Source organism: Empidonax traillii, unplaced genomic scaffold, assembly GCF_003031625.1.
Source record: "Empidonax traillii isolate 1590-97213 ecotype Southwest subspecies unplaced genomic scaffold, ASM303162v1 scaffold1106:size208277, whole genome shotgun sequence".
Classification (NCBI taxonomy): domain Eukaryota; kingdom Metazoa; phylum Chordata; class Aves; order Passeriformes; family Tyrannidae; genus Empidonax; species Empidonax traillii.
In genome coordinates this window covers 90,743-110,296 of record NW_020956299.1, presented here as the reverse complement: position 1 = coordinate 110,296, position 19,554 = coordinate 90,743, and the positions used below count along the sequence as shown (strand labels likewise).

Genomic DNA, 19,554 nt, shown 5'->3' with positions numbered 1-19,554 from the left:
TTTGAATAAAACCACAGCTTGGTTTGGTACAGATTTATGTTCCCGTGGTATGAAAAGATATGATCAGTATTTAACTGGATTTCACATCTGCACGTGCATACGTGAAGTGGAATAATTAAGAGTTTCCAGTGCTATTTTGAAGGCTTGCTCTTTCCCAATGAAGCCTGTAAATCCGGGCCTGATGCTTTCCCATCCATCCAGGGGTGATGATTTAATGGGTGTGGATTTCTTGCAGCTTTGTGCCACGGACAAGACGCTGGAGTTCGACAGGGACTTCCGGATCAAACACTACGCTGGGGATGTGATGTGAGTCTGTGGCACAGATAAAGTTGCACCTTCTGTTTCTATCCCTTCCCCAGCTCTGGAGTGGTACAATATTCTGATTTACTGCTGCCAGCCAGAGCTCTGTCACCCACAATTACAGTGTACAGCACTAGCTTATCAATTAAATCTGCTGCTCTCCAGAGTGGGGTGGGGGGGGGTTGTGCTTGGAAGGAGACAAAAGGAAGGGTGAGGGGAGAGCTGAGCTCCAGGGGAAAAAAAGGAGGGAAAAAAAGGCAGCAGTGTTTATGCAAGGAAGCTACACTGAGCTAATAAAATCTGCTTTAGACATCTGGTTAGAGTGATTATGTAACTCTGGCTTTAAATTCTCAATCAGTGTGAGCTCAGAGCATGGGGGGGGTTTAACCTGCAGGAGGGGTGGGAAGTCAGGAACGTGTGCAGGAGGTGGGAGCAGTGGGAAGGAGCAGTAAGTGGAAGTGAAAGGTGCACACGTTGCCTGGGAAAGCTGTTGTCTGGAATATCACTGGAGTCGTTCAACGCTTTGGGATTGGTGCAATTTCCTGTGACAGCAGAATCTGCAGGGAGTTACTGAGGGAATAACTCAGGATTTCTTTCAACTTGGGATAAAATTTACCTTCAATTTAGAAGAGTAACCAGTGTGTTCATATTGGAGGTTTGAGGGTGGGCAGGCCCTGGCACAGGTTGCCCAGAGAAGCCGTGGCTGCCCCTGGATCCCTGGAAGTGTCCAAGGCCAGGTTGGAGCAATCTGTGCTGGTGGAAGGTGTCCCTGCCCATGGCAGGATGGGCTTGGAGGTCCCTTCCAACCCAAACCATCCCATGATTTTATGGTTTGAGAGTGGTTCCCTGCAGGGATTTGCATGCTGTGGGGCTCTGCATCCCAGAGCTGCAGTTTGGGGGCAGATTCCCAGGTGGGATCTGGAGCTCAGGAAAGAACCGAGTGGGAGTCACCGGATGGGGAGACTTTGGGCCTTTTCCTTGAGGACAGAGCACTTGAGTCTTGGAGAAGAGATAAAACTCTCAAGCAGTGATGTTCCAGAAACATCCAGTGATGTTTCTGTGGGAATAAAAATGGAGAGGAGTCCAAAATGCATGTGCATGTCTTGATTTCCAGGAGAGTTCCCCAGTCACTGGTTATAGGCTGCTCCTGATTTCGGGCCCTCTCCTACCAGAGGATCTTCCCTGGCACCAAGAGAGGAGCTGATTAGACATACTGAAAACAAACCTTTAATTTCCTTAGGATTTAGCTCAAACACTCGGTTTGGGGGCAGAAATTCTGAATGTAACTCTTGAATTTTGGCCACCTACGACCTGCCCAAGCCCTGGGAGGTGTCTCAGCCTTTACCTGCACAGCTCAAACACCTTCCTGAACCAGGGATCTGCAGTGTCTGTGGGAGTCCAGGGATGCTGATTGCACCCAGAAACCAGCAGTTCACAGGAGGGCTTTGCTGCTTTGCAATTAACTCCATTTTCCTTTTTTTTTTTTTTTTAGCTACTCAGTCACTGGATTTATTGACAAAAACAAGGACACTTTATTTCAAGACTTCAAGCGCCTCATGTACAACAGGTAGGAGTATCAGTGAGGTGAATTTTAAGCTGATTTGTCAGAATCCTGTTTTGTGGAGTGGATGGTAGCAGAGACTGAGCTTTTCACTGTCTCTGTGTGAATAAACACACTGCTTGGGGATCTGATCTTTGCCCGCCCACCGTGACCCGAGGGCTCTCAGTTTGATTTTGCAGGTTAAAGTCCCTGTACGTGTCGGTTTGGTTCTGATGGAACCTTTAATTGCACTAAATTTAAAGTGCTGGTTTGAAACCAACTGATTGTGCAACCAAGGTAGTGCAGAGATTGCTTGTGCTGCCTGATTTGTCATTAACCAGGTTTTTGGGCCAGTTGCAGATGTGCCATCACTGCTGTGGCTTTAATCAGTGCTAAGGATGCTGAGTAGCTTTGGTCAGCAACAGATATCCTTGCCCTCTGCTAAAACACCCTGTTTGGAAAGAAATTACAGGGTAAAGTGGGCAGATAGATTTGAGTCCTTTCGTATGTGCAGTGGCGTGAAAATGGAAACCGTGACCTCACGTGCTGGGCAAGGCAAAGGTGCCTCTGAGAAGCAGGTTTGAAACCCATCAGAATGTGTATGTGAGTGCCCAGAGAGCTGCTTTCCTTCCCAGCTGGCATTAAAAAAACATGTTCTGGCTCTGATAACCGTGGCACAAACACCCTGTTTTACCTGGGCAGTATTAACTTGCTGTGGTGTTGACTCTCTGTGCTGCCCTGAACAGCCCCACTGTTCCTGTTTTGAACGCTTCCCGTTGACCAAAAAACCTTGCAAAATATTTGCTGTACAGAGGCTTTGTTAAATTTAGCCTGTTTCCTGTGAAGGCTCTGGAAAAGCCTGTTCCCAAACAGCATTTGCAGCACGTTAAAGCTGTGACAGATTGGCCACTGCATTGCTGGAGCTCCGTCCCTGTCTCTTCCCCAGCACTTGCCATCCATCAGGGCCACTTTACCTCACCCTCAGCCCTTCAAAAAGATAGGCTAAAGTGTATAAATTGCTTGATATATCCAGAGTGGTGCAGAAACACGGCTTGAAATCAGGTCACAGTTTCCCAGGGAGGATGTTGTGGGTCTTGCTCTCTTCTGTTTTGATTAAATTCGTTATGTTGTGTCTGTAAATCAGACCCTGCCTTTGATGGATCACCCCAGAGGGATTGTCACTGTCCCATCCCTGCACATCCTGATCTGAAGAGAGAATGTGCTGCTTGGGTTTGCTTTTATTTTTTTCAGAATATTCAGTTGTAAGCTTGAACTTGCTCTCAGAAGCAGGAGATGTTGTGCCTGGGATGTCACAGTGCTTTGGCTGATGCTCTGTGAGCTGAAAGCCAGCAGTGGAGCTGGGCAGGAACGAGCTGCTGAATTTTGAATGGAGTGGAAGTGCTGTTAGACTGGGAATTAAAGACACTCTCTTGTAGCTCCAACCCCGTGCTGAAGATGATGTGGCCTGAAGGGAAGCTGGGCATCACTGAGGTCACCAAGAGACCTCTGACAGCTGCTACTCTGTTCAAGAACTCCATGATTGCCCTGGTGGACAACCTGGCACTGAAGGTAAAGATTTCTGCTTCAGAGTTGCCTCATGAGTTGGGGGGGAAGCTTCTCCCCCCTTCCCATCTCTGCCATCCGTCAGGGAGCTGAGCTGATCAGAGGCAGAGCAGCTTTGGATGTGCCCGTGGGCAGCTGGGAAGGTCTCAAGGGAGGGTCACCTGCCACCCCCCCATAGAAAACTTGGAATTCTGGTTCCTCTGGGACCAGTGGAGCTTTCACTCATAGGAAAGCCAGTCTGCCTTAGGTGATAATTATTACATCAAGTGAACAATTATCTTTAGCAAAGCTCTTTGGCAGAGGGCCCAGAGGAGGTCGTTCAGGGTGGGGAGATTCTCTCTGGCTCCCAAATCCGATGGGTTTCCATGAAAATACAGCCAGACCTGTGGGAGTTCCTTCTTCCCTCCTCTTTGCAGTGGCAGAGGGTGAGGAGAGGTCTCGTTCTGGAGTGGATTTGCTGTGCAGCAGCAGCAGCAGCAGCTCTGCAGGAGGGGCTGGGAGCCCCCCAGAGCTGCCTCCCCACTGAGGAACAGAACCCCCAGCACGTTTGGCCTGCCAAGAGGAGGCCCCTGCTGGCCCAGCCCAGGGCCAGGTCTTGCTAAAACAGGCACCACTAATCAAAACTGAGAGAGATCCTCCCCCAGCAGCCAGAGAGGAGCTTTCCTGGATGGCAAAGCACGAGCTGTTGGGGCTGGAGAAGGTGGCTGTGACCCTGATGGGGAGATGGGGGCAGACTTCATTCTGAGTGTCCAAGGAGTCAGGATTTACCTGATCTCTCAGTCCTCCAAAGAATCTGCTGGCTGGGCCTAACCTGGATTTGGTGCAGAGATGTCAAAACACAGGGAGGTTTCTCTGGGTTGTGAAAAGGAGCAGGTGGGGAAGGAAAAGATTCTCCTTGTGGGGTTGTTGGGAAGGGCTGTGAGCAGGGGGGACAGCAGGGAGGCTCAGCAGGTAGCCATGGAAAAAACTTCATTTCCTTGTTCACTGGAGTAATTATTCCAGGCCACCTGCAAGTTGTAAAAATAGGATAGTCAGGAGAATGCCCTGTGGTGGTTTGAGCAATCCCTGCAGCTCCCAGCGGGGCATGAGGGGTTTGAATGGCACCTTCTCCATCCTGAGGCAGTGGGCACCAGCATTCCTCACTGGAATTGGCTGGGTTGTGTGGAGTGAGTTCCTTTCAGACCATTTATCATCGCTATCTCCCAAATGCCAGCCTGTCCCGAGGCATAACCAGGAGCTGTTTGCAGGCCAAATTCACAAGGAATTTGGGTCTCAGTGTAGTCCTTTCCCATTCTTTACCTTCCCTAAACCTTCACTGAGAAACTTGTATTGAAGATATCTGGGTTTTCCTCCTTTTCTGTTGAGGTTTTCCCAGTATCCAGCTGAAACCTCCCCTGGCACAGCTTGAGGCCGTTCCCTCTCCTCCTGTCCCTTGTTCCCTGGGAGCAGAGCCCGACCCCCCCCTGCTCCCCAATCCTGTCAGGGAGTTGTAGGAAATACTGGTGAGGCCCATCCTGCAGCCAGGATTTCATTTTGGGGAGGTTGTTGCATAAGGCTCCTGAACACAATCACTGTGCACTTCAAACAGTAAATCAGAGTGCAGAGGGGGAGTGAGTGAGTGAGTGCTTCTGTGTGGCTGCCCTGCCCTGGGGGTCTCTCTGAGGTCACTTTGGGGACAGTTAATGATATGTGCATGTCATTAGCCAGCCAATAACTGGGCATTCAAGCCTTGATTTTGAGATACTGGCTGTGCACAAATCCCTGGGTGCTCTGCCTTTTGTCTCTGCCCTTCCCTCTGCAGGGGCTGGTGAAGCCACTGCCTGTTTTGGGGACAGCACCACTGCAGTTCAGGTGTTCTGACCCTCCCCTGGGGTCCTGCTACTCATTTTTTCCGTGCTGACCTGGGGGGCTGGAGCTGCCCTTGTGGGGAGCAACAGCGACAACATCTGTGGTTCAGACTCTGCAGGGCTGTTTTGGGAAGCCTGTGGTCACAGCTGATGGAAACAGCTCTGAAAACAGCCTTGCACAAGCTGTGTGAGCTGCTGTGGTTTAGGGGTGTCACAGGAATAAGGTTCCATAGGGAGAGGTAAAACCAGTTCATGTTTTGCTCAGCTGTTTCTCAAAAAAAAAAAAAAAAATCCAAGAGGAAAGGCTTGTGTTTTGCTGCAGTTTGAGCTGATGATTTATTCACATTATCTGAGTGTGCCCAGAGCAGGCAGAGGTGCTGCCTCATCCTGGCCTCCCCTTCCACCTGGGCTGTTCATGCTTCCCTGAAAATTCTTTAAACCATATTTTTATGCTCAGTTTTCTACAGTCCCCAAACAGGATGGCAGCCCAGGAGCTTCTCTTCATTGACCACTCATTTGGCCTTCCTGAAAAGCTGAAGGGTTTTTTGGCTGTACCAGCAGTACCTTTAAAACTTTTGGGGGAATAGTCTGCAAAAGGGCCGGTTTGGTGGGCAGGAATGACAATAATCACTGAGCCACAGAATTGTTAGGGCTGGAAAAGACCTTTAAGGTCTTACCCCAAGAGCCTTTTGGGCACAAACCTCTGGTAGACAGGAAAAAAAAAACACTCTTATTTTGGTTGGTTTTTTTTGATGGAAAACCCAACTGGCTCCCTGAGTTGCCACGTTTCTTTTCTCAAGCACGTGTTTTCCTGCCTCTGTGCTGTTCTCTGGAGGATTTGGTCTCTCTGAGGAGGATCATTTTGGGTGGCTTTTTTTTGTAAATCCTGACACAGGAGGGTCCTGTGGCTGCCCCAGAGCTGCTCTGGGAGCTCTCTGGACATGCATCTCTTCCTTTGTTCTGTTCTTTTCTTCCCCCCCACTCCTCTGCAACTCCTTTTGTTTGACTCTTCCTTCCATCCCTCCCCTCTCCTATCCAGGCTGACAGGCTTCATCTCCAGTAAGTTTTAATGTCACCAGCTGTGACTGATGGGACAAATCCAGCACAAATTTGTCAGTCCTGTCTCCTGTCCCCCTCTCTCATCTAAGAGCTATAAACTGTTGAAAAGAAGCCTCTCCAGGAGGAGTTTGTTTAGTGTGCAGTGGCTTGAAACTGGTTTGTTTTCTTTTTTTTTTTTAACACCTAAAACCCTAAAAATCGCTCGGTTTGATTGAAAAATAAACCGAGTTGCAATTAGGCATCTGAAGAGCTCTCAGAGCGGGGTCTTTGTGTCTCTGCATTTCAGCTCTTCCCTTTAGAAACTGCAGTTCTCTGACAGGAAGAATGGGAGCTGCATAATTATCCCCCTGAAGAGCTGGGGCTGGGGGGGATTGGAAGCCTGGAATAATCTACTTTAGAATTTACCCTTGAAGCTGTCGTTGCTGAGAGGCTTTAATTGCACTGTAATTGCACTGATAGATGATCTCCTGTCTGTGCAGGCACTTCCCAATCCTGCTTTCCAAAGGGTTTCAGCCCTTTTATATCAAAAGCAGACACATTTGGTCCCCTTTGTGCCCGACCTGGAGTCACAGATTGGAGGTTTTTTTTGGGTTTCTGAGTGGCAGGGCTGGCCCTGACAGGGCTGTGCTGGGGTCCTGTGTCAGCAGGGAGGGACAGACACCATCTCCCCCGAGGCAGAGGGGGGGATGCACTTCCTTGACTTCATGCTCCTAATGATAGGTTATCCAAGGAACCTGTGGCTGCCCTTGGATCCCTGGGAGTGTCCAAGGCCAGGTTGGAGCAACCTGGGATAGGGGAAGGTGTCCCTGCCCATGGCAGGGGGTGGCACTGGATGATCTTCAATGTCCCAGTTTCCAACCCAGTTCTGTGATTCTTTAATTGGGGTCTTGTGTTCCCAAGGTGTTGGAATTCTGTGGATTGAATGTGGGATATTTGTGATATCGACCTCAAAAAAGTGATTTATGTTCCTCCTGCCATCAGAAGCAGCCCAGGGCAGGTCTGGCATGGCCTGGCACCACCTGGTGCTGGTGGCTCTGCTCCTGACAGAGTCCTGGGTAACAGGAGACAGGACAAGAGGACATGGCCAGGAAGGTTTAGGTTGGATATCAGGAAAACTTCTGTCACTGAAAGGGTTGTCCAGCCCTGGCACAGCTGCCCAGGGCAGTGGTGGAGTCCCCATCCCTGGAGGTGTTCAGAAAACCTGTGGGTGTGGGTTAGTGGTGAAAACAGTGGTGGTGCTGAGTTGATGGCTGGGCTGGATGGTCTTAAAGGTCTTTTCCAACCTGAATGATTCCATGGATCTGGGAATTACCGTGGCAGAAGGAAGTGCTCTGTGCTGGTGACTTTGTGGGAGACCTCACACAGAGCAGAGAGCTGCCTGGTGTATCATGGAATCATCTTGGAATCATTTGGGTTGGAAGGAACCTTAAAGCTCATCTCAGAATCACTGAACATTGTGAGTTAGAAGGGACCCCCAAGGACCATCCAGTCCAAACCCTCCTGCAGCTCTGGCAGCCTTGGGGCCGTGCCCACTGCCCTGGGGAGCCTGTTCAGTGCCCAACCATCTCATCCCATGGGCAGGGACACCTTCCACTATCCCAGGCTGCTGCAAGCCCCATCCAGTGTGGCCTTGGAGTGTCCTGGGAAAGCTGCACCCTTGGAATTCCTCTTGTGAGCCCTCTGCTCCCTGAGGAAGAGCTGAGTGAGGAGAGCGCTGCCCTGGCAGTGGCTCAGCTGTTTTTTGGGGAGCTGGGCACTGTTTCCCTGTGTCCAGCTCTGCCTCAGTCCCCTGGGAAGGAGCTGTGCCTGACACACTTTGTGGGAGCGCTGGAGTTACTGGGAGAAGGGAGATGACGTAAGGACGGATGTTGCCCACACACCCTGCTGTTTGTTCCACATTCCTCGTACCTATCCCTGCTCCTGGGCTGCTTCCTGGAGGGTGGGCAGCTCCAGGATGCTGCCAGCTTGTTGTGGGGGCTTAGCTCAGATTTTCCTCGCTCTCCTCGTCGCTTTATGTTCCCATCCCAAGGACAATCCTCCAGGAGAAATCCCAGGCTGATGCTGCTGATGGCATCCTTGAGAAAGGCAAACTGGGAAACATTCCAGCCCCAAACCTTCCCCAGTGCCTTATATAATAGCTTTTAGGATATGCTTTTGGGGTTACCCAGAATAGTCAAGGGTGGTCCTGTGTTTCTTCAGCATTCCTGAAGGGAAACAGCAATTCCGGGCCTTTCCCATTATCCTGAGATTGGAGAGGTGACCTCAAATCGTAGAGAAATCATAGAAAGTAGGGCTGAAGGGGACCCTGGGAGTGCACCCAATTCACCTCCTGTTTGGGGGCACCTCTGCCTGTACCTTCCCTTTCAGATGCTCGTTCAGGCTGTTCTCTCTAGTGATGGAGAATCCCTCCTTTCCTCAGGCTCTGCTCCCACTCCTTGTTTTCCTGATTCCTGTAATTTGAGTTTTTATACCATGGTTAAAGCCAGTTCTTCTGTGTCCTAAAACTAAATGTTCACATTTCCCCATATCTACCCTTTAAATGTATAAAATCTACACCAGGATGGTTCTGTGGCTCCTTGGTCCTTCTGGACTAAAACTGTATTTCCTCTAAGTTACATTTGCTGGATTTTTTTTTTATCTTTCTTGTTCTTGCCTGCACTGAGTCAGTGTTCCCCCTTGAACTGCAGTGCCCTTTGTGAGGTGTTCAGAGAACTAGAAATCTGTTGGGTTTCTTTTTGTCTTGCAGTCTTCCTCTTCTTGTGCCCTTTCCTAGAAAAACATGAACCTGCCTCGTGTCAGCTTGAAACTCCTGCATCTCTTTGTAAAATCAGTTTTTCATTATTCATTAATCAGCTGTCTCTGCTAAATGTGGAACTTTTCATTTGTTCTCACTGAATTAACCCCCTTTTTTCCCTTGCCCAGACCACTCTTTGTTACCATTGTGGGTTCTTGGGGCTGTCCAGGAGTGCTGGGACAAAACAAACTCCTCTGGAGTTCCCTGGGGGCTTCCCTTTGGAACTCCCTCTGGTTCCTGGGAGCAGTTTCACAGCCCCCCCCCCCAGCTTCCTCCTGTCCAGGGCAAAGCTGCTGAAATGTCCTTCCTGGTTATCAGTTGTGGTCATCAAAGGGGACATCTCATGGCTGTGGAGAGAAAGAAAGGAATGAACTCCAAGGCCCAGTGGGATGGACGTGCCCAAGTGTAAAGCCACCCCTCCCACTGGTGCTGGTTACAGACCACAATGACCTAGCTGAAAGCTGCCTTTAATCAACTAAAAATGAAACATCAAAACACTCTAACAGCCTGTGGGATGCACCAGAGCATCCAGGATCAGCCCAGACAGGGGCAGGACCCCTGGACTGTGTCGGGATTAAAGCCCACCCGTCCCTGTTCCACCTTCTCTGCCCCCTGCACGTCCAGGGGGGTGCAGAGAGAGGAACTCTCTCTGGTTTGTGTTTGTCCTGAGGGCTGGAGGCAGCAGGAGGTTGGAGTTCAGTCCTTTCCACCCTTCAGGCATGTTGGAACAGGGTTTAGACTTTGTTCAGCACAGCTAAAACTGAGATGAGCTCAGCTGGTCAGAGCCTGATGCTGATAATGCCGAGGTTGTGGGTTCAGTCCCTGCAGGTTCCCTGAAGAGCTGGACTTGAAGGTCCTTGTGGGTCCCTTCCAATTCAGAATATACTGGGAAAAAGCTGGAGCAATCCATGCTTTTAGAGGAGATGCTGGGAAAGCCATATCCAACAGGGGAATGAATTTCATGCTCTTTATTCTATGTAAATACATCTCTTTCCTACAAGTTGTTTCCTTTAACAGCTTCACTGCATCAGACACGTTCAGGTATTACCTCTGTTTGCCCAAATGCAGCTGCAGGATGGTTTTTAGCTTTTGGCAGGAGAGATGTATCACAGTCAGTGTCAGCAATTACAAAATCTGGGGTTTGTTTCAGTTCACTTCTGGTTTTGTTCAGGCCAATCTTTGCAGACCAAAGATTGAAAGCGACCCCCTTCTTAGACTTTACCATTCAGAAGAAAAGGGCTTTAGCCTTTATCCCCAACTCCCAAATTGTGCATGGAGGAAGGAGGGAAAAGGCAGAGGATGGAATGGAGCAGATACTGATACAGCTGTAGATTTCCCACAGGATTGGGATTCAGAACTTGCTTTCTGCGTTCACCCCAAACACTCAACGTGGCAATGTTTTATGTCTGGGGAGTTTTCACTGAGGGGACAGCTGTGTGTGCTCAGACCTTCCTTTCTCCTGGGTGACCCTGGGTGTGATGTGTCCCCACAGGAGCCCTACTACGTGCGCTGCATCAAGCCCAACGACAAGAAATCCCCTCAGCTGTTCGACGAGGAGCGGTGCCGGCACCAGGTGGAGTACCTGGGGCTGCTGGAGAACGTGCGGGTGCGCCGGGCGGGCTTCGCCTACCGCCAGACCTACGAGAAGTTCCTGCACAGGTAAGAGCTGCTGGCAAGGGGGATGGATCAGCCCCTTGCGTGTTTGATTGGTTTCTTCTTCGTTTTGTTGGCTTTGAGCCTCGGGAGCATTTCAGGGAGCTGCTTTAACGCATGTTCTCGCCCTGTTCCGTTTCTCCCCCCTTCCGAAAATCCCCGCCAAACAAACCCACTTTTGTCTTCCTTGATGTCACACTCTTCCACTCTTCCACTTCACAGCCCTTCTTATCTGTTCCCTGTCAATGGAGCCTTAGAAAGCAAAATATTCAGCTTCTAAACCACTCAAATGATTCATGAAAAGCTTTGGTCTTGTAGACCAGAGGTTGAAGGCTACTCCCTTCTTGGAGTTGACCGTTCAGGAAAAAAAAGGAATTAAGCCTTTATTCCCAACTCCCAAAGCTGGTATTTTCAATTAAACTATTTCCTGACACTTCCCTATCCTTAAACCCCCAGTTTTCCCACCCCCAAACATTTGGTGTGTTTGGATGCACTTTCTTGCGTTAAAACATCCGCCCTGTTCACATCTCACCCCTGCAGGAGTCTTCATACAACCTGAATGTGTAAATCTATGTAAATGAGTGGGATTTGGCTCTCCTCTGGAGTGAAGTCAAATCCTCTGGGACTCTTGAGCCCGTGGCTGTGGGTGTGTTTGGTGTAAATCAGCTGTTGGGTCTCCCAGGGTCCCCCCCCTTGCTCCGGTTTTGTGTCAAGGTGTGTGTCCTGCTCGAGCCCAGCCCCTTGTCTGCTGAATTCCATTTACTGTGTTACCCCACAGCAGGAATGTGTAATGAGGTCCTTCCCCAGAGCATAACCCTAAAACCTGAGCTAATTACCCTGTGTTTTCTCTCTGAGCATGGGTTGTTGCAGGGAGGGACAGACAGACGTGGTGTGTCTGGGGAAGGTCCACAGTGACATTGTGCGGGAGGAAACCACTTCAAAACTGGATGTCTGAGGAAGGGATGATATCATGACCCCATCAAGCATGTTTTTGATACTTTTTGCCCCCTTAATTCCTGCCAGACCTGCGGCAAATGACATGTTTTAGATTGAAATTTGTCTTAAGGCTTCAGTAATTTGACAGTGGCCCTGCAAATTCAACCTCCTCTGATGGAACAGGGAATGGAGTTCCAGTTCTGTTAATGAGTCAGGGGAGGAAAGGGCCACGGGGGTAGAAAGAAAATTGAACTATCTGAGCAGGTGAGGTGTCATGAGTTAGAAACAAAGTGCTGGTGAAAGATCTGTTGCTGCTCAGAGTGAAGATTTGCCTGGGTAGATCCTGATCCCCACAGCAGAACGAAAGGCTCCAGCTTCCTAAATCCAGCCTGCAGTGCTTGGGGATCAGCTTCCCTGAACATTCTGCAGTGCTGGGAACGTGCTCTCACCTCACATGTGGAATCCATTACAATTTTACTCCTCAGATCTGTGTAATCACTGTTAATATAAACAGCTGCTTTGTTTTTAATGAATGTTTGATGAGCTCCCGTAAGCTGCGGCCCAGAAGTGTTTGCAGCCAGGAAACCAAATCAGCACATGGCAACTGCTGCAGCTTCTGGGCTGCTGGGACACATGTTCTGCTCAGCCCTGGGGTGGGATTAAACCTCCAAACCCCCAGGGTGGGTTCAGACGCTGGGTTTGTGTGTCGGGGGGGGTTGCTCTGAGCCTGCTCTGCACTGACTTCTCTGAATTAAAAAATGAGGGGGAATATTCCTCTGGCCTCCTGGCCTGGATATCGTTTTGGGTTGCCTTCCAGAATTCTTTGTTCCTTGTCTTTGGGTGAGCCATTCCCTCCTAGGGGCTGGGGGGTATGATCTGTGGTACAAGCTGCACGTTTCGGAGCTGGTTTAGAGCAGAGATCACACGGGGTTTCTGTTCCTTTATATTTACATTTACCAGGCTTGTTGGGAGACTGGGAACGTGGAGGAGACTCCAGGCCCTTCAGCCTGGGCTCTTGCAGTGCATGTGGAGTAGGTCCTAAGGCAGATCTTGAGTGATTTTGAGATGTAACTTTGTCATCTGTTTGCTTACATTCACAAAGATGTGACAAAGTTCAGGCCCACAAACAGACATTTAACATTTAACTCCCTGACAGGCCCCTGAGGCTCTCAGGTGTTCTGAGCCCAGAACAGATCACTGGGTTTTGTGTTGCTGGTTCCTCTTAGAGGCCACAGAAGAGCTAGATCAGGTTATATATAGATAAGAGATAACATACATATATAATACATAGATTAGTGCATGTATGCCTGGTTTTTTATCTATATGTATGTCCATGTGCATATAAAACATAAAAAACCAGCTCTCCTTTCTGTAGGAGAAGAGTTTGGTGCTATTTAGCCCTAAATCCTGTAAGGTAGTTGATATCCCCTCTCTCCCAGCAGGAATGAAGTAAAAGCACAGTCAATGAATAGATGTTGTCCTTTTTAACTTGCCTTGATGTGAAAAAAAAACAACCCTTTGAGCTCGGTGCAAGCCAGGCTGCCCTTTCCAGTTTGTAGAAAGTGAGCTCTAGATATTTTCAGCTGGGTCAGGGGTTGCTGTGCCTTCACTGCATCTTCCACTCGGGTGCCACCTGTGAACCTTCCGTGGGTGGGATGGATTCTCGTGGTTTAATATATAACTTGCCATCCAAAAAATGCTGGTTGGGTTTCAGGAAGGGGGGGATGTGAGTGTAATCCAACCCTTTTCCCCACATGTGCCTATTCCAGGCCGTGTCACACGTGCCGTGGAAGCCACACCGGGAGATGTAACCACACGGTGGGAAAGGGGGGGAATGGCCCAGCAGCATCTGCAGCCCCGGTGCTGGTCATCAAAGCCTCGGGGTTCATTGGCTTAGGAGAGCTGGGCTGGGAGTTGTTTGCTCCAGGAGCAGCCTTGTCCATGCTGGGTGTTCCCACAGTGAGGGTCAGGGAGAACAGAGGTGGCTGGGAAGGGACGTTCGGTGTGTGAGTGCCCTGGGAAGCTGTGGGATGTGCAGGCAGGCCAGGGGAGGGCTGTGGTGGCAGTGAGCAGGTTTATTCTGGGTTCTGCCTCGCTATAATTAGCAGCCAGGCTGGGGCTGTGAGTGGCTGTGGCAGCCAGGCCGTGCTGGAGCTGCGGGGAAGGAGTTGGTGGCGTTGGGAGACATGGGAGGGACGGGAACAGCCGGAGTGCCGGGATATCCCCCCACCTGTGGGGCAGAGGGAGGGGGCCATTGGCCTCAGGGGTGTCTTTGGGTGCCATAGGGGGGTTTGTTGGAAAGGAGGAAGAGGATTTAACTTTTGGGGCAGGTTTTCAGTTCTCTGACATCCCTTTTCTCCTGCTCCCCTTGGCAGGACGGGCCTGGCTCGGAGCGTGGTCCATGGTCATGTTCCCAGCCTGGTCCATCCCCTGGTTCCCAGCCCTGGGGGTTGCACTCCCACCCTACTTGACTCTTTGTTTTTCATTTTTTCCTGATGCATTTGTCCCAAGGTGGAAGATTTTCCCAGTGAATCCGTTCTTGCAGGAACATTTTCCTGATGACAGCAGGACAGGGAAGCGGTGTGCAGTGTTGATGTCCTGGGTGTTTGAGAGCAGGGATGCTTTTGCCAGCCAAGTGAACATGCAAAGTCTTCTTCTGTGAGTCTGAACAGGGGTTTTATTGGGCTGTTTATTAAGCAGTGAGCTGATGGTATTCCCTGTTTAGTGTGCACCTCCATTTTCCCCCTTTTCCACAGCATATTCCAAAGGCTGATTTGATGAATGAACGTGACACTGGGATGTCTTTCAGCCCATTCAGCACCTCCTGCAGTGCCCCCACCCCCAGGAAAAAGCTGACTGTGTGGCTGTTTAAGTGTGGCTGAGATTTCTGAATGTCTGAAACATTGAAATTAATGCTTGGCTCGGCTCGGGGGGGCTTTTAAGTGAGAAGTGGCTGAGATTGCTCTGTGCCTGTTTTATTTAGAGCATGAACGTGGGTCCAATCGCAGGGAAAGTGTCTATTACGGTTTTTATTATGCCCATAAATCTTGTGCAGAAAATTCATTGTTGCCTTTTTGCAAAGGCCTGTTCACCTAATCAGCACTTTGCAGGGCTGGGAGGTCTTTACAGAGAGCTGGGGGCTGATCCTCACCCTTTGTGGCTGATTTGTAGTTCTCTTGGTTCCAAGCTGTGTTTTGTGCAGTTGGAAAAAGGGGTTTGGAGGGGGAGGATGGGAGGAATGACTGACCCACAGCCCCAGGCAGTGGTGGGGGCTGCACAGACTGGGGCAGTCAAGGGTCTGCTGCTGGGGGAAGAGACAGAGTCTGTTAGAACTTTGGCTCCCCGAGTGCAGGATTTTTAAATCCGGGTCTTCTGACGAAGCCATTGGTTGCAGGTGGCTTCTGATGCAGGAAATGAGTGAACCATGAATGAACCAAAGCTTTCCTTCCCACCCCCCAAAAAAAAAAAAAAAATTAAAATTGTATGCTGAGTGTGAATAATGGCACTGCCAGATCTGCAGGAGGCCAGTGCTGAGGTTTGTCCTGTTGCATCAGCTCAGGGCTGATGAAATGAGCTCCTCCCAGCATTCCCTTTTCAGCTTCTCACAAAATCTCCTTAAGTTCATCTTTCTTGGGTTTTGAGGATCACGATCCCTCCGGGGAGCATCTTTGAGGCTCTCCTACCTACAGTCAGTCTTGTTAGGGTTTGTTTCGGTCGCTCCTAACACCTGTGGAAGGTCAGCCTCGTTGGGGACCTCAATGACACGTTCCCATCTCCGAACTGTCCCTCGTCACGCCAGGTACAAGATGATCTCGGAATTCACGTGGCCAAACCACGACCTGCCCTCGGACAAGGAGGCCGTGAGGAAGCTGATCGAGTGCCACGGCTTCCAGCACGACGTGGCCTACGGCAAGACCAAGCTCTTCATCCGCACGCCCCGCACCCTCTTCACCCTGGAGGACCTGCACGCCAAGATGCTCGTCAGGATCGTCCTCTTCCTGCAGAAGGTAAAATAAAAGCTCAGCTCAGGGGTTTGTTTAAAACAGTGTTGCTGCCTCTCCCGGGCTCAACCCGTGGAGGGGACCAGAGTGCCGGTTTGGTCACGGCCTGGGTTTTTTGAAGGTTGGTTTTGGTGGTGCTCTCTGTGCCTGCGGTGAGGTGGGATGTGCTGTGAGTCCAGCACCTGAAGAATTCTTGGTTACTGATCAAAAAACTCGCTCTTTCCCCTGTGGAAGGAACGTGTCTGGGAACCTGAGGGGCTTTAGTGGCTGAAACACAGAATCCCAGGATGGGTTGGGTTGGAAGGGACCTTTATTTTTCCCTGCACCCCCAGGGGGGTCAAGGCCATGAGCTGCAGAGCCACTGATGAACTGTCACACGTGGAAACCTGCCTCAGGCTCTGCTGTGCATCACTGTGACACATGGATTGCACGAGAGGGACTTTGGGCCTGGAGGGACAGGACACAGGGAATGGCTTCCCACTGCCAGAGGGCAGGGTTAGATGGGATGTATTGGGAAGAAATCCTTCCCTGTGAGGGTGGGCAGGCCCTGGCACAGGTTGCCCAGAGGAGCTGTGGCTGCCCCTGGATGCCTGGAAGTGCCCAAGGCCAGGTTGGACGGGGCTGGGAGCACCCTGGGCTGGTGGAAGGTGTCCCTGCCCATGGCAGAGGGTGGCACTGGATGAGTTTTAAGGTTCCTCCCAACCCAAACCATCCTGTGATTCTCTGCTTTTGGTACTTGCTGAAATCTGTGTCTGTATGAGTAAGATGTGTCTGGCCAAGAGCAGATGATGGTGGGACTGACTGTCCTAACTACAGGGGTTGTTGACTAGTTCAAGATTTTTACAGATGTGTTTCTTAGAATGTGTATTTTCTTGTCATTCTTGGAACTTCTGAACCCCTTCTGTGCATCACAAATAGAAGCTGTCAACACGTGGGTGTAAAAACTTCACAGGGCAGAAACTCACTCTGAAGCTCTGCAGGTAACACAGGTTTGCACAAACTCTCTAAAAACCTGATGGACTGACTCAGTCCTGGGGAGGTTTAAGAACCTGAAGCAGCAGTTCCCCCCTGCAAGCCCCAGTAGTCCTGTGGAACATCCCCCTTGGTGGTGTTTGCACTTCCTGGGATGTGATTCCCTTTCTGGAAAGCCAACCAGTCTGACCAGTATGGGAGCAGAAAGTGCCAAATCCAGGGCTGGTCTCTGTTGGTGTTTGTTGTGCTGGATGCTCTGTATTTAGTAAGCAATTCTGTCATTTTGTGTGTGATGAGTTTCTCTGGAAGTGCCAAGCTCAGGCTGTGCAGGATGTGGGCCCTGCCCTTCTCTGAGCTTTGTGGTCCGGAGTTTTCTTCCCTATCTTCAGCAGGGTCCTGCTGCTGAGCTTCACCACCCCTTCCTTGGATACTCATCATCATCATCTTCCAGGTCTCTTCCCTGGAAAGAGCAGCACTTCTCCAGAAGCCTGAGCTGATTTATCCCTTTGGGGTGACCTGTGGGGCCCCTCACACACCCCAGGAGGTGTTTGTGGATCATTAGCTGGGCCTCCCCGGTGCTCTCCGTGGTTTCCAGGGAGGAGTTCCCTGCCTGGAGCCACTTTGTGAGCACACTGGTCTCCTTTGGTGCATCCAGGGAGGTCACTGGGCCACACCATTAACCCAGAGTCTCTTTTTCCTGCAGCAGAACAGGGTGAGTTAATGAGCTCCTCCTTGGATAGAGCTGCAGGGGGGTCACCTTGCTCCCAGGTGACCCTGGGATTCACATGAAACCACTGGGGGGTTGAGAGGTGACCTTTTTGGAAAGGCAAGGTGCAGTTACTGGAGGGGAATTTAAAAGGCTGTGGGAGCTGCTGATGGCTCAGTGCGAGGGCAGCACTGCAGACCCATCCAGGGAGAGGCCCAGCTTTAACAGCAGCTCAGCTTTGTGAGTTTGCTGCAAAGATCAGGATTGCATGGTCTGGGCTGGGATCTGGGCCCTGGAGGAGAGCAGGGCTTTGCCCCCACGAGTACCAGATTAGGAATAATGGAAGAAATTTGGATGGCCAGAGTTCCTTTCCTGTAGCTCAGCCCTCTCTTATTATCCTGAATATTCCCCAGCCAGGCTCTGGGACACAAAGGGATGCAGGGAAGTTCTTCAGGAATCTCGGAACTTGCAGCTAAAACAAGGAACACTTAACAAATCAATAAATGCTTATTAAACACCCCTTCAACAGGAGAGTGTTGGGCTGGTGTCTAAGGCAGGAATTTGATACTCTGTAAGGGTCAAATCCATCTGGGAGATGGCTTGAGTTTGTCTCCACTTCCAGGGTCTCTCCTGTGTCACTGGCAGCTCTTCCCCCCAGCTCTGTCTGGGATCCCTCCCGTGTTTGCTGCCGGCAGATGGGGCCGTTGGAGGCTGGAAAAGGAGCAGCCAACAATCACAGATCACAAATCCCATCAGAGGAGGGGTCTGACCAGGCCCTCTCTGTGCTCTGAAAGCATCGAGGCAGTCTTGCCTGTCTCTAAATTTCTGCTCTCTGCTCGCTTTCAATTGTTCATTAAAAACTCACACAAAAATTTAATTCTTTACACCTTGTTGTGCCCTGTGGGTTTTTTTTGCCCGTGAGCACCAAAGGCTGAGGGAGGCAAACTGTGAGCACAACAAGGAGGATTTGATATTATTTTCAGTGATTCAGCCTTCTGTTGCACTGGAGTTCCTCAGATCTGAGTTTAGGAAAAGGGGAAAGCCAACTGGAGGTGAGATGTGGTGACGATGGGCTGAGGGCAGATTAAGGCTCAGCCTGACAGCAGCTGATCCCAGCCTGGAGCCCAGCATTGCTTCCCTCTGCACAGGAATGGGTGCAAGTTGGAAGCATCCACATTTAGCAGCTCTGTTTTTCCTGTGTAAATGAACAGGCTCCTTTCTAATGAAATGCGTTCTGTGGCTTTCTTTACTGCTCCCCGAAAAATCCCGAGGCTTTCCAGGAGGGGGGCAGTAATTCCCTTCAGTGAGTGACCCTAAACCCTCCAAACAGAGCTGCTTCCTTTGTTTAGTGCTGCTCAGCAGTTTTGCTTACACTGAATTCAACTGACTCCGAGTTGAAAGGGATAATTTCCCTTTCTTTTGTTCCACGTCTCCTCCTCTAAAATTCATCTCCTGCTCTTTTCTCCGTGCTAAAATGTCAGTGAGATTCCAGGCTGTGCTTTTCCCTCAGCCCCAGCCCAGTCAGGGAGCAGATGTGATGGGATTTAACCGTGGCAACTTGCTTGGCTCCAGGAGAATTCAGCAAGTGGGAGCCGTGTCCAGTGTCACAAACCCCATATGGCAGCGGGGACATCACTGCTGGAGTCCCACCAAGGGTCACTTTAGCACCCCCAGCTGAGATCTCACAGCTCCCACGTGGTGCTTTATTTGCTGTGCTCCTGCCAGCTCCAGGAACGTCAGCGGGAATGCAAATGGAGCAGCTCTGATGTCAATCGGGAAAAGGAGAAATAAAGAAAAAATGGTAAAAATTAAAAATAAAATAGTTAAAAATAAAAAATTATAAAGATTAATAAAATATAAATAGTAAAAATGTTAAAATAAATAGTAAAATATAATTTAAAAGCACCACTCCCACGTGGTGCTTTGTTTGCTGTGCTCCTGCCAGCTCTGGGATTGTCACCGTGAATGCAAATGGAGCAGCTCTGATACTAATAAGGAAAATTTAAAAAAATTAAATTTAATTTTAAAAATATAAAATAAATAATAAAAATAAATAATTTTTAAAAAATAAATAATTATCGGAATAAAAATAAATAAGGAAAAAGATTGGAATAAAAATAATTTTAAAAATAAATTATGACAAAATAAATAACATGAAAAGCACCACGTGGTGCTTTATTTGC

The 19,554-nt window shown here is 49.8% G+C and overlaps 1 protein-coding gene across 1 annotated transcript in view; it reads left to right on the top strand.

Moving 5' to 3' along the window:
• The window catches only part of MYO1D (myosin ID), a 64,923-nt gene extending 46,215 nt beyond the window's left edge, over positions 1-18,708 (top strand). Inside the window, exons 12-17 of the mRNA XM_027904957.1 lie at positions 236-306; positions 1,793-1,867; positions 3,277-3,409; positions 10,596-10,762; positions 15,492-15,699; positions 17,994-18,708. Of these exons, the coding sequence (XP_027760758.1) occupies positions 236-306; positions 1,793-1,867; positions 3,277-3,409; positions 10,596-10,762; positions 15,492-15,699; positions 17,994-18,140 (801 nt within the window). The 3' untranslated portion in view covers positions 18,141-18,708. The remainder of the gene's footprint in view (positions 1-235; positions 307-1,792; positions 1,868-3,276; positions 3,410-10,595; positions 10,763-15,491; positions 15,700-17,993) is intronic.
• Positions 18,709-19,554: the final 846 nt, after the last annotated feature.